The sequence below is a fragment of the Teleopsis dalmanni genome, chromosome 1, assembly GCF_002237135.1.
Source record: "Teleopsis dalmanni isolate 2A chromosome 1, ASM223713v2, whole genome shotgun sequence".
Taxonomy (NCBI): Eukaryota; Metazoa; Arthropoda; class Insecta; order Diptera; family Diopsidae; genus Teleopsis; species Teleopsis dalmanni.
This window is the reverse complement of record NC_051846.1, coordinates 16,960,917-16,975,175: the sequence shown is the minus strand read 5'-3', so window position 1 is coordinate 16,975,175 and position 14,259 is coordinate 16,960,917. Positions and strand designations below refer to the sequence as shown.

The 14,259-nt window shown below is 29.0% G+C and overlaps 1 protein-coding gene across 2 annotated transcripts in view; it reads right to left on the bottom strand.

Annotated features, from left to right (window-relative positions):
• Nucleotides 1-14,259, bottom strand: part of LOC119668579 (putative glutamate synthase [NADPH]) — a 33,398-nt gene that overhangs the window by 7,123 nt on the left and 12,016 nt on the right. For both annotated transcript variants that reach the window (XM_038078131.1, XM_038078132.1), the window contains exons 2-4: nucleotides 5,731-6,455; nucleotides 3,273-3,400; nucleotides 33-1,119 (exon numbers count right to left, since the gene is read on the bottom strand). In XM_038078131.1, coding sequence (XP_037934059.1) covers nucleotides 33-1,119; nucleotides 3,273-3,400; nucleotides 5,731-6,129 — 1,614 coding nt within the window. In that variant the 5' untranslated portion in view covers nucleotides 6,130-6,455. The remainder of the gene's footprint in view (nucleotides 1-32; nucleotides 1,120-3,272; nucleotides 3,401-5,730; nucleotides 6,456-14,259) is intronic.

Genomic DNA, 14,259 nt, shown 5'->3' with positions numbered 1-14,259 from the left:
TGATGTATAAAAATTAATAAGCATAAATTTACCTGTTGTTGTAACCATTCCGAATGTGGACGTGATCTGGCTATGAAAGACTTAAGTTCAATGTCTTGTATAAATTTTTTTTCTTGAGTATCAACTAAAAGCATACGTCCAGGCTTCAACCGACTTTTTAGTATAACTTTTGATGGATCAATATCATAGACTCCAACTTCAGATGCCATTACTAAAACATTGTCATTTGTTACATAGAAACGTGATGGACGTAGACCATTTCTATCAAGTACTGCACCAATGTAACGACCGTCAGTAAATGAAATCAAAGCTGGACCATCCCACGGTTCCATGACACACGCAGCCCAATGATAAAAGTCACGTTTCTCCTGTGTCATAGTTTTATCATTTTGCCAAGCTTCTGGTACCATTGTCATTACTGATTCAGGCAATGAACGCTCACTTGCCATTGTTAAGAATTCCAAAACGCAATCAAACGAACCAGAATCAGAAAGGTTAGGCTCAACAACCGGATACAACTTTTTCAACTGTGTACCAAAAATCTCACTTTCCATAACACCTTCACGTGCTTTCATTAGATTTACATTTCCACGTAGGGTGTTTATTTCACCATTATGTGCCAGCACACGGAGAGGATGAGCACGTTCCCAAGAGGGAAAAGTGTTAGTAGAGAACCGTGTGTGTACCAGTGCTAAATAAGTGTCAAAATCAGGATTTTTTAGATCTGTATAGTAATCCCATAGTTGATCAGAAGTAAAAAGGCCTTTGTATACCATAGTCTTTGACGACAAGGAACATATATAAAAGCGACGTTCTTCTTGCGTTAGTTCATGACTCGCACGTTTTCGCAGCACAAAGACTTGACGTTCGAAACTTTTCTCATCCATGTGAGTAGGGCGTTTAACAAAAACTTGCCGAGAGAGCGGTTCAGATTTGCGAGCTACTCTACCAATAGCATCCACGTTTGTCGGAACAGTGCGCCATGCAATAATATCCATACCAAGACTCTTTGCCAATGCATTGAATTCAGTTTCTGCTTGAGCATGTGTTTGCTCATCCAAATAAAAAATTCCAGTAGCATAATCACCAAGATTGGGCAACGACACACCTTGCGAAGCCCTGAAATAAAATAATTCATCAAATTAAGATTGAAAATAAAATATAAAATCTAACAAATTTGTGTTAAGTAATTAATTAAATTATTTAAAAAATCTGAAATGATTGTTTTCTGACAATTAAACTCTCAGTGCAGGCGTATGAGGCCACACTCGTGTGATTAAAAACGCCAGCAGCAGATAGCAGATAGCAGATACGTCAAGTAATATAATTTATGCTCTAATATTTGCTAAATTATGGCGCACTCGACTGTGGGCACGCGATGCAGTCTATTAAGAGCTGAAAATGTGTTACTCTGCCAAGGAAACGATGTCGTTCACAGCTGTTTTGTGATGAAATGGCAAATGCTTGGCGCGAACAATTTAGGAAGCGCCATTTGAATAATTTAAATTTATTAATAGATCTTTTGCGGGTTCGGAGCAGAAGCGTGGCTGATAAGTCGTCTGTTTAAGTGCTAAACAAATGGGTCATATGGGTATGGGTATGGGTATGGGTAATTACAAGCTACAAGTGCTCGTACATTGATCTGGCAGAACGTATCACTTTAATGTGTTCCTTGAACTTGTCAGGGGTTGCCAAGCAACTTTTCTGCTTGCGTAGAAGCCGATTGCAGTGATTATTTATAATATATTTTAATTGCAGTCATTGCGCTTTCGTAATAATAAAATAATTAACGTAATTAATTAAACAACTAAACAACTTATAATAACAACTAAATCTGTGTTGTAGTGTACTTCTGAGTAATGCACAGTAAAATATTCCGATAATATTCCGATAAGCATAGATAGATAGATACGAACGGTGCTAAGCCGATTTTCAACAAATAGCGTTAGTGTTAGTATTTAGCATTTCTACAGAGTGGGTAAATTTACTAGTACGTTAAATAATTGATGATAAACTAATTAATGTAAAAATTAGTTTACATACCATATATGCTACAATATACGACACATTACTGTCAAAACCTTATACATAAATATGTTTTTTAGTTATTTACTTTATGTTATAAATGATCATAAAAAATCTCATAAATGATCTCAAAATCTGATAAAAGCATCTTAAATTTATCGAAAAATTTTATATTTTAAAAAAGTAAATAAAATGTTCAGACGGTACTTATCTATTTCTTATATGAATATATTGATAGTTACATCTACAGTTGATAATCCTTTAAAAGCGAGTGATTAAATCTAATTCAGAGAACTTGGATTTTCAATATATTTTTCGGTTTAGTAAACTGAAATAGTACTTAGAACTGTTAAAATGATATATAAGAATGTAAAGGGCCCATTGTTCTTTGGAGGCGTTAAATTGAAATGTTTAGGTTTCTCCACCTTAAATCCGGCTAATTTCAATTTAAACTCAATTATCTCTCATCGATCCCTTATCCTAAACAAACGTAGCCCATGTACTCATAGATTTTTTATTATAGATAAATAATAATATAGAAAACATATTATAGATTATTAATTAACCCAAATTTTTAAAAATTTGATGTTTGACATTGAAAACTGTGTTTCGAGAAATGTAAGTATGTGTAAATATGTATGGATGTAAATATAATAATTATAAATAACTGGAAAATAAAGTAATTTACTGGACTTGCAATAAATAAATCGTGTTTTCAAATCAAATAAATAAAAATTATTTTTAATTTATTATTTTTTACAAACTGTTAACAGCAACAAATTAACAACTCATTGTATGTTAATTTAAATAATTAACAAATAAAAAATAAAAGTTATAAAAGTAAGAAGTGCGCCAACAGGTACGGAAGGGAAAGACGTTTGTTGACTATACAACTTGACGATCTATTTTTGGTTTCAATTGCTACTCTAATTGGTTTTTATATGCTTTTCAAGGTTAACTGTGAAAATTCGTGAAAATTCGTGAAAATCAGAAATTTTTCATTTATTTTTATGATGTAATAAAGTAAAGCCAAATATATAAAAAATTATTTTTTTTTTAGTTAACACATTTGTTTTGTGTGTGCGTGATATACACTGCAAATAACAACAATAACCACGACAACAAAATTCATCTACTCTCTGTTATTTGTTTTGCTACCTCATTTCTGAATATCTGCCAAAAAATTTGCTTTCATCAACAAAAAGTGGAAACTTTTTAGATCTTTATTTTCTACTTCTATTACTTACAGAGCTTTTGCATAGAGTCCATGAGGTATAGAAGCCAGTACACCAGCGCCATCGCCGGTGTCATTATCGCAGGCGCATGCACCACGGTGATTCATCCGTTCTGACAAGGTCTGGGCATCACGAAGAATCTGAAATATAAAAGAACAAGTGTGTTAGACTTCTTTTATCTCAAGGTATAGTCTTAAAACATTTTTAAAATATATACGATATTAAATTATAAATTATTACATGATTAGATAGATGGTGATTTAACGGAAAAATAGATAAAACAATATATTAGTCAGCTGTATAATAAATATAAGAACTATATATCACAAAAATAAGTAATTGATTTATAATTGATTGATTATTTTGTAATATCATTGAGACATATTTGAAATATAGAAAAATACATTCAAAAAAAATAGAACATTTGATTTTAATTCAGTTTGATTTCTTAAAAAATTAAAAATTTTAATTTGACGCCAACTTATTAAAACAATTGTATAAATTCATAGCTCTTAAAATGGTTTGAAGAATATAAGAAATAATCCTTAAGTAAATTTAATAAAGTGGTAATTATAAAAATAATAATAATATGTTATATTGAAAATGGTTACAAGTTTATATAAAGTAAAGTATAAATTGGTCAAAAACTAAACTCAATTAATTATGTGAAAATTTTAACACTACAAATATCACATTTTTGTTGATACTATTGAAGATTCTGTACATCAGTAGCATCAATAAAGAAAAGAAGAAAAAAATAGAAGGGAAATAAATGCCATTAAAATAAGGAGATATATATATTTTTTAATGCAAGGACTGACATAAACAAATGTTACTTGATGCAAGTAGAAGAAGAGTTTTCAACACTATTTAATAGAATAATAAAATATACCAATAAAGTAGAATAATAATAAAAAGTGCCAACTAGAAGCACTAAAAGAAAAAAGGAAGAGAAGTTAAAAAAATATAGGAAATCTTTATAAACAATTTCAATTTTAAAACTTGGAATCTTTATTTAATATTTAAAAACATAGAACTGAAACTATAATATGTTAACTGAATTGGACAATGCTTTAATATGTGAAGTCTTGTAGCTTAATTTTTTTTACAGCTCGATGATCAGGCACAGTAATGGATATTGTTTTTATTTTTTATAGAAATGTGGTTGTATAGTTAAAAATGCTTGAATATTTCACACATCATTAAATAAAACTAAAAAATATAATCAAAAGCAAAGCACTATTGTGTATACTATGAGTTATATTTTCATTACATAATTGCAAAATTGAAGTTTACTTTTACAATTACGTTATCTGAATGGGAATAATAATACTATTATTACAATTTATAAAAGTAATTTAAACATGTTTTGTTAAATTATTTCATTTGGGGTTACATATTAAGTCATAAAAATAAAAACGAATAAAGAATACTATATAAAAATACTGATAGACACTTTAATATAACAGGAAAAACAACCATTGTGTGTTCCACTATTTCATTTCTAAATGTTTATTATGTTGCTCATCAGTTTCAATAATATAACTAAATAAACGTAAGCCTGTATCCTCTCTATATCACCTAACAATATTTTATTATAATACCATCATAAAATCCGTAAGTTTGACAAAATTTGGTGAATGTTTCTTAACAAAGTTATATAAATACGATAAATATGAAATCTAACATTTTGATAGTCGAGTCTAAGAATTAAAAAAAAAATTGTATAGAAGCAAGACGTGTCAAAAAAAATCACTCCCAAATAAAAACCTTCTGCTAAAGCATTCCCAATATTTCAAAAAGGATTCATTTAAATATTTTAGATCATAGACCTATTTTCAGTAGAATAAGGGTCGATTTTATAGTCATAACTTAATTCTCCAAACGTAAGTAGGAATTAAGTCAGTAAAGTCGATGACTTAACCATGACCTCAAATGCTATTGACACTTAGTTAGGGTTGTGAAATCCAACCTAAATATCTTTTAATTTTTATTGTTATATGAAAAATCAAATGTGCTTTTCCGTAGAATAGATCAAAAAATAAATAATAATAATAATAATAATAATAATAATAATAATAATAATAATAATAATAATAATAATAATAAAAATAAATAATTTTGATATATTATAAATTCCGAATTCATTGAAATAAAGGAACATATTGTACAGGAAATTAAATTCTTTTAAATGGATCAAAATATAAATAAATAATTTATATATTAAATATATAAAATAAATATGGAAAATGATCCCTTTCCTAACGCATGATTTTCTATGTTGTTTCTTAGACAAAAGAATCACTTTCGATATTTATTTATCTTTATTCGATATTTTATCACTTTGCACGGGAAACATCCTGCGTTTCCATCCATAATTTAAAATTATTGTTTTGTTTTATCACAAAAAAAAAAATTTGGAGAAAATTGTAGAATTTGGTCGTTTTCTTATATTAAAATATTTTGTTACCTTGTGAGACCGTTTGCCATCGACGGCAACAATGAACCCGACACCGCAAGCTTCATGCTCATTTTGCGGATCATAAAGTCCTTGAGCCTTAGGTCCTTCCCATGGCATTTGCTTGTGGTTATTGAAGAGTTTCTGGTTCTGACACTTCTCAGCTGTTGTACCGGCATCATTTTCAAGAAATTGCTGCTTTTCGTCCTTGGTCTGTTGCAATTGTTGCTGCTGACTGTTACCTATAGCTTGATTGAACTCAATACCATTTATGGAGTCCTCGTTCTCAACGACAATGTCGTTCACTTCTTCAATAAAATCACCGTTTTCACTAAAATTGCTGGCGTTATTGTTGGAATTAGCAACAAATTCACATTCTGATTCGATATTGTCAATGGTTATTGGGGCCATTATATGAATTACTTAACGTCTTTGAAAAATTTTTCTCTTAAGTTTATGTAAAACACAATATTTTATGTATATGTATAATTCTTTATAGCTGGAAATTTTTAATACTACAAACACTTAAAAAAATTGACAAATATAAAATTTTTGACACTTAAACACAAATTATTATGTTAATTGCGCTAATAAATGCACTAAATTCGTTTAAAACAAATTAATATGTGGGTCAAGTTATTTTAATATTTTAAATATTTTTTATATTGTCAATCAGTCGCGTTTCACGTCAAAATGTTTAAACTTGCAATTTATTTGATATTTAATCGTTTTAATACCTGCAAAGAAAATTAAAGTTTTCCAATTTACTTCAATTAAAATGAATTTTTTAAAAATTACTAAAATTAGTAAAATTAGGAAAGAATAAAAAAAGCTTAATTCTTAATTTCTTATGAAAGATAAAATCATATTTTTATTATTTTTTAGCAAATATTTTCACTTCATCTGCGCATATTTTCAACAGAGTCTATTTATAGCGAAATAATTCTAAAAAAGAAAAAAAATATCTCACTGAAAATAATTTTCACTGTCGTCCGCCGTAATCAAACTCAACGTTGTACGCAGTTAAACGCTCCCAAACGAATGAGGCGCCACGACTTTGATAAATTCACTAAACGCAACTGAATTCATGGTTTTCCCCTCCTTACGTGCGCTACACTCCGGTAATGTATGTTAAGCTTAGTATCAGTATATCAGTAGAACTCATCACTTGTTCTGTGAGTTTATATATGGTATATATTGTATTATTGTATCTTTATATATGAGCAGAATGTAGTATATTAATGGATTGACTAAACTATTCAGAAGAACTTAGAGGAAATCCAAATTACACAAGAACCGAGATACTAAATTAGCGAATAAGCAGTAATTAGAAATCAGTCAAAACCTCTAATAATTTCAAATTACTGAAATTAGTTTAATGGCTTTAGTTTCAAATAAATGAAATGCAGTTTTTCAAATGCTAAACTGAACGAAACCAATAACTCGTATTTGAAGGTAAAATATAGCATATTACTAAATTTTTTTTTGAATATTTAATTATTACAATTAATTTAAAAATGATTTGCTTCCTAATTATATGGGTACCTGCATTACGATTACACTACATTACGAAACAACTACAGATTCAATATTCCTTAGGATAATATTGGTTTGTTGTTAATACTATTTTTAGCACAGCACTAACTATGTTTATATGTAGTACTAACAGTAAAATTTATAGAAAAACAAAAGTTTTACTGTTCAAAACTAAGTGCGTTCAATAGAACAAAATACCTGCCCGATCTCAGTGCTTCGCTCCGTTGGGAACGCGTAACGTATCTATTTTTATTTCTTTGCCTGTCTTCAGAAATTATTTTTCCTTTTTTTAGTGCAGAAGATAGGACCAACTATCCTCCCTCTATATATAAACATTGATTATATGTATGAGTGAAGTGTTGAGTGGGGGGGAGGAGTGGTTAATTTAAATATATACATTAAAATAAAGAAAACTTAAAGTGCCAGATACCATTCAAAGTGCTATCAAAAATGTCAGAGAATAGTAAGAAAGAATAAAAAATAAAATGTGAAGAATTGGTTAGAAAATCTTTGCATAAACTTTTTACAAGCATACACTTCGTAGCGTAAAACAACAATCGGTCGACCGAAGCAATTTACATTTTGAATACTCCTTTTAAGATTGCACATATGTATATTCTGTAAATGTTGGATAGAGTTCCACACGTCAAAGAGAGCAAATAATGAGATTCTTTTGCATTTCTACGAGAACATTCTAAAAATATTTTTCTCACTGCACTTATTTGCACCACAAAAGTACGTAAAAACCGGCATGCGGTTCTATGGATTATCATGCATTATCAATAAATTTTGCTTCCATTGCTGTCGTTGTTATTGTGGTGGTTGTTGTTTGTAAGTTGTTGTTGTTGGAGCGCTCGAATTGAGTTAAGTTCAGTTAATTTAATAATTAAATAAACACGTTACTTTCAGAAGTACTGAAATCTAATATAAAGCATATACTGTTTGTTTACATGGTTAGGCAGGTATTTGTTTATATTTGTGCACAATATTTTCATTTAAAAATTATTCGCAAATTCGAGTATACTTGTAGATACATTCATACTTTACAAAAAATGTGCTAATTTCCCATTCTATATGGTGGCGTTCTCCTCAAAGCATACGTGACGTGGAGAGAAGTTACATTTTGTATATTTAATGTGCATTCCTATCAGATACTTTTGTGATGTAAACTCTAGTAATTTACGTTGATGTTTTAGTTTCAATAGAGGGAGGGGTATATTTAACTAAACTATAAGAAATTTTAAACGAACGGCAGGCAGAAGCTATTGTTTACATCAGTCAATAGAAAAATATTAGCGCAGTAAATACTGCGTATTTAGAAATAATTAATTACAAAATAAACTAAGTAAATGAATACGTATAATATGCAAGTTAACAGAAAGCTAAAATTTATTAACGATAATGTTAGTGCAAGATAAGGTTTGGGAAAGGTAAATATATTATTTTAACGGTTGCGTGGACTTAATACCAATCACCAATCAGCATCTGTAAATCATTGACGGTAAGATTTAGCAAATATGGTATACTATTACCCCCTTTAGTACTAGGAAATTAATTAACCCAAATAGGATCGGAAACAATGACATCTTTCTTGTAACCTGGGACTGTCGAATAAGCAGATATCACGAAATTAAGAGTCATAACTGAAGAAATTTATAGCCATTGCTAGAGGAGAAGAAAGAATTAATAAACTCCTCACTATGCCGACAGTCAACATTAGTAAGGTGCCACTCATCAATTAATAGAAGAATTTTCTTCAAAGATTCCGTAGAAGTATCACAAACTGTTATCGGAAGCCTCATAAATTTAAGTGGAATGATGTGGGTAACTCTTAAATCAGACTTGCATGTATCCATCATAACAACTGTCATAAAATCATTAGAAAATACATCACGGAAATGTAATAGAGCTATTTATGATCTACGTTGAATATATCGATTAACCCTCACACTACAGTTGAATGTAACAACAATATCATAATGCATGAATTAAATTAGTTAGGTTTTATTTACAAGATAAATTTGTCTTATGACGGATTTTTCAAAAGTTCAACGTTATTTTCACGAATTAATGTACATGTTTACATTAATTGTTCGATCGTTAAGTGGTAGTGCTGAGATGGTTCAAATCAGAGATATTTAACAGTTCACTTGATTTCTTTGTTAGTGATTATTTAATTTCTTCCAGATTTCTTACACTCGCTTACATTCCTAAGCATAAGCATTTATATATTCGAAATTCATTCGCTAATTTGTCATTTAAAAATTTATACATATTTAACAAACAATATCTGTTTGAGCATGATATGGTACGCAGAACAATAGCAAGCAACGGATATAAATACATAACACATATAACAAACAACTGTTTTTATATATTATTGTACATACTGGAGTTGGTTTTTGTCTCGAACATTCACTTATTCGAAATCCATTTGTGAGTTTGCTAATTTGCTAATAGTGAAGAGAAAATTAATAATTAACTAGTATATTGATTTGTAATGTGAATTCTTTTTGTATTTTCGAGTTTATCACTTGTAACAAATTAATCAGAAATGATTCGTTTTCTGGTTCGAATGTTTAAACAATTATGTGACCGTATCTTAACTTATAAATATCTAAATTAGATACATTTGACTGGGGAGCAAACAATTATTTGAATTTTATATTTTTTATTGTTAATTATAAATAAATAAAAATAAATGTTTGAAAGTTTTCACACATTTATGTTAGAGTCTTGATTATATCTAAAATCGTTATAATAACGTAACAAATTGAAATGTTTGAGGCAACACACGAGTTTGTGTTATAGATATTGAATATACATATAAACTCCTATTGTCAATTAAGTGATACGAAAATGTTGCATCTACCAGCTACTATTTTACTATTTTTATTTATAAAAAATATTATTTCATTCAAGATCAAAATTATTTTTTGTTTATATGTTATTCAAAATATATTCAGTTATTCTAAATAAATAATAATATTCTAAATAAATAATAAAATAAAATTCAATTTTAGTATGTGACCGTTTTTGTCAATGATCGTCCATCACACGTTTCTTTTGTGCAACACCCTACGGCAAGTACTTATAGCATCATTCATTTTCTTAAATTTAGTCACAATATTACTTGTGCAGAGCATTTAACTATATTTCAATGTACAATTAATGAAATATCTTTGGCTTTTTGCCTACTGATAACTAACTTTGGAGATGTCCTGCAAAGCTTTCTAAAAATTCACACTTTGTTTTAATGGATAGAAGAGAATAGTACCTTCTTTAAAGCAAAAAATGAAGAATATAAAGTTCTGCCTGTCATTGGCAATATTTCTGGTGGTAATTCAGGATTGTGTGTACGTACGTATAGTTCGGTAATGATGCGTGCCCTGTATGGAAGGGTGTGCGGCCCCTCTACAATGTTGTTTTTACATGTACAGCTTAAATAAATAATGATAAACTGAAATATATGAGATGTTTCATTAATAATAACTATACTTAGAACCATACCTGTTAATGCAGTGATCAAACAAAATCGAACACACTTACAACGTATGAATGTGCGACCAACTTTTCCGCACACCTAACGAAAGAAATTCGCGCGAGCTACTGCTATAAGGGAAGAGACGAAATGTAATAAAAATGTACTGAGATTTGTGCTGCAAATTTTACCTCACAACTAAGTGCTTCGGCAAATCAACATGTTTTATTCGTATACATTCTGTTGATATTCGAATAGAACAGAAAATTACTCATACAATTCCTACTATATAAATCTCTATTTCTCATATTACAAGCGTGAGCATACGCGCATTATTTTGTTCATTTTTCTGTTGACCACAACTAACGACAGAAATTTATGAATGCAATTGCTTAAAGGGAAAAGACGAAATATAACAGAAGTGTTCTGCGAATTGAGCTGCAAACTTATGAGCACAACTAACAACTATAGCATTTGAGGAAAGCAAATTGATTGAGTTTTCATAGACAATTATATTTAATTGTTTTTTCTGAAACTTTAATCTTTAAAAATATATATATGGAAATATGATAAATAATATTAATTTTCAATGTAAAGATATTTAATAAATTTATATATATTATTTGACATTTTGCAAATTATGTTAGGGTGTGCGCCGCACACCTCCGTACCTTAGAGCAGTCGTCACTGGTATAGTTCGAACTAAAGTGAACGGTTTTTCTGGTAATCTGTATCAACGAGTATCAATCGTATAATATGAATAAATTATTTGTGGTAACATTATGACTCCTTAAATCAAATGTCAAACACACTGCAAAGCGGTCTTAAATTCTATACAATTAAACAGTTTATGTATAATTAGTAACAGATTAAAAGAACTTAAGGACTTGTATTGCATTTGACTGGTTTTGACGATATGTATTTTATTACCGAAATACACATCTTTTTATAAATGTTAGCAGCTATTCATCTTGATAAGGAGCACAAGGTATGGCAATATGTTCTTCCATTCATTCCAAAATTTAAGTAAAATTATTTATTCAATTATTTTCAAGATTAATGCGTTAGTTATACTATCCTCCATTACAGGTCAAATTAAAATATATATTTTTTGTGAATTAAAAAAATTTGAATAGTCTTAAAAAGAAAATTAAAAGTTAAAGTATCCAAAATAGCAATAACCTATTTCAAGAAAAAAATGTTTCTCCTAAAATGGGTCCAATTTGACCCGACGATTCTATTGAGTTTAAAACATTGTGCATAAGCTTAAAAAATGTTTTCAACGTTAAGCATCTGCATCATATTCAGACGTAAACCTTATAAAACACACTACGAATAACAAATTTAGTTTATTTTTATTGCAAACGTCTAAATATTCTACGTAGTCAATGGAATTTTTTGGGCAAATTTTTTTGTCTGGCAGATACGTTTTTTTTGTTTATTTACTTTTTTAAAAGCAAATTTATTTTATTGTAGAATTCTTGGAAAGCAGTTAAGTGATTATTAAGTGCTGTAAGCCAATAAATCATTTCTAATCAGAATTCAATCAAAAGAAGAAAATCCCGAACAGCAGTAAACCGATTTTATTACCGATTTTCCACTGATAGTACAAAGTAAACCATCGCTAGCTTGAGATAACAAATAGATTATAAAGTCTAATTTAGTTAGCAGACCATAATGACAAGCAACTAATAGGCGTCTGCTGTCTCCGCTGTGAGTTCAGGTGCAAGTACGCGAGCTCAAAGTACGAACACTCGCAATCTTTTTTGCGGTACAAATATGTATATATTTTTGTTATACGAGTACTAAGTTGTGTATGGACATATGTAACATGTAGCTTCACTCGTGAATTATTCGTGAATGAAACTTGCAGTAAAACACTTGTATTTTGCTTCTGATAATTGAGTAATAAAAGGCGATAATAAACTTTAAATAATCAAATGCAAAGAATTTGCAAAGTTTCTGGTTATTAACTGGATTTGCTGATAAGGCGTCCCATGCACCCACCACATGTCGTTAAATGAATTTCATTTAATTTAAAATTAGATTAATCACCTCAGCATGTGTCACAAAAAAAAAACGACAAAAAAATAAAAATAGCAAACAGAAATGTTCATATCTACAAACAATTTGATTCCAAAATATATTTAAAATAATTAGACAAGAAATTATCTTATATATGAATTGCGCAAGTGTGACAATTGAATCATTTAAGTACGTGTTCTAAAAGTCAAATAAAGTATAAAATGGTATTTAATTGCCATACAGACATTAACTTAAGTTCATATATAACATTCTAACATTTTTTTAATAATTTATTGGCTTAAAAATGCAATAACAATGTTACTAATATTGCATTGCATTTATGTAAACTACAATTTGCACAGTTTACACAAATTTGTTTTCTTTTTATGTAATGTTTTTAATACAGTTGTTTTTTATTTTTCGCTTTTTTTAGCGCTATTAGTTAGCACTTTAAGCTGAGCTGTGCATTACTTACAAAAGTGAGTAAAATATTTGTTTTTTTTAGGAATTGGCAAGAATCAAATTTAGTGGCATAATTCATATATAGAATACGATTATAAATGTGTGACTTTATTAACACAATTAATAGGTGGTCTTAAAGTTCTTCGCCAAATTGGACCTTGTACATTTTTTATAGAGCTAATATCTACAAATGTTTTAAATAATTTATCAGTCGTTTTATAATAGTTTTAAAAAAGTAATTAAGTTATTTTAAATATGATGTGTTGAAATATAAAAAAATCCTCATCATTTATTGCGGTAATTTAAAACTTAAATTTAAACTATAAAAGTGTGTATAAGTTTATGTTATTATTTTTTAAATTCTTAATAGATAAAATTAAGTTTAAAATAATAATCTTACTTTTTGGTGAACATGGCATTTACTTATATTCATATTTGTGCATGCATTTATATATAATTGCTATGATAACAGAAGCAATTATAACAATAGCAATAGTAGCTTTGATTTACTTTACCCTTAGTGTGGATATAATATTTAATTACAGATTGAGAAGAAGAATGAGAAAACAAGCAGAGAATAAATTGAAAATATTGAACTTGATATAGCATCAATAAATCGCACCAACGCTCTAGGTCTACCATATCTACATATACTCACTAATTAAGAAGTCGGATCGAATAACCTTGATTGCTCTTCACAGTCGAAAACTTTAAATTTGCACAATTTGAAGTCAGTAATTGAATTGACTTTGTCGAAGATGAAACCGACGAAGCGTTTAGCATGTAGCAGCAAACTAAGTAATTGTCAATTTATATTTAATATTTGCATAATATACAAAACTGTTGTTTGCTTAATTTGCTTTAAAAATGTGCTAGGATAGGAATTTTTCCATACTGAGTTTGAATTTAGTTTCTTAAAATCACAGCACCAAATGATTGCGGGACGTAAAAATGGTGAGCAAGCACAAGCTGAGTGGGAAGGAGCGCAACAAAATATACACTCTGTATATAATCAGATAAATATTCAAAGTTCTAAG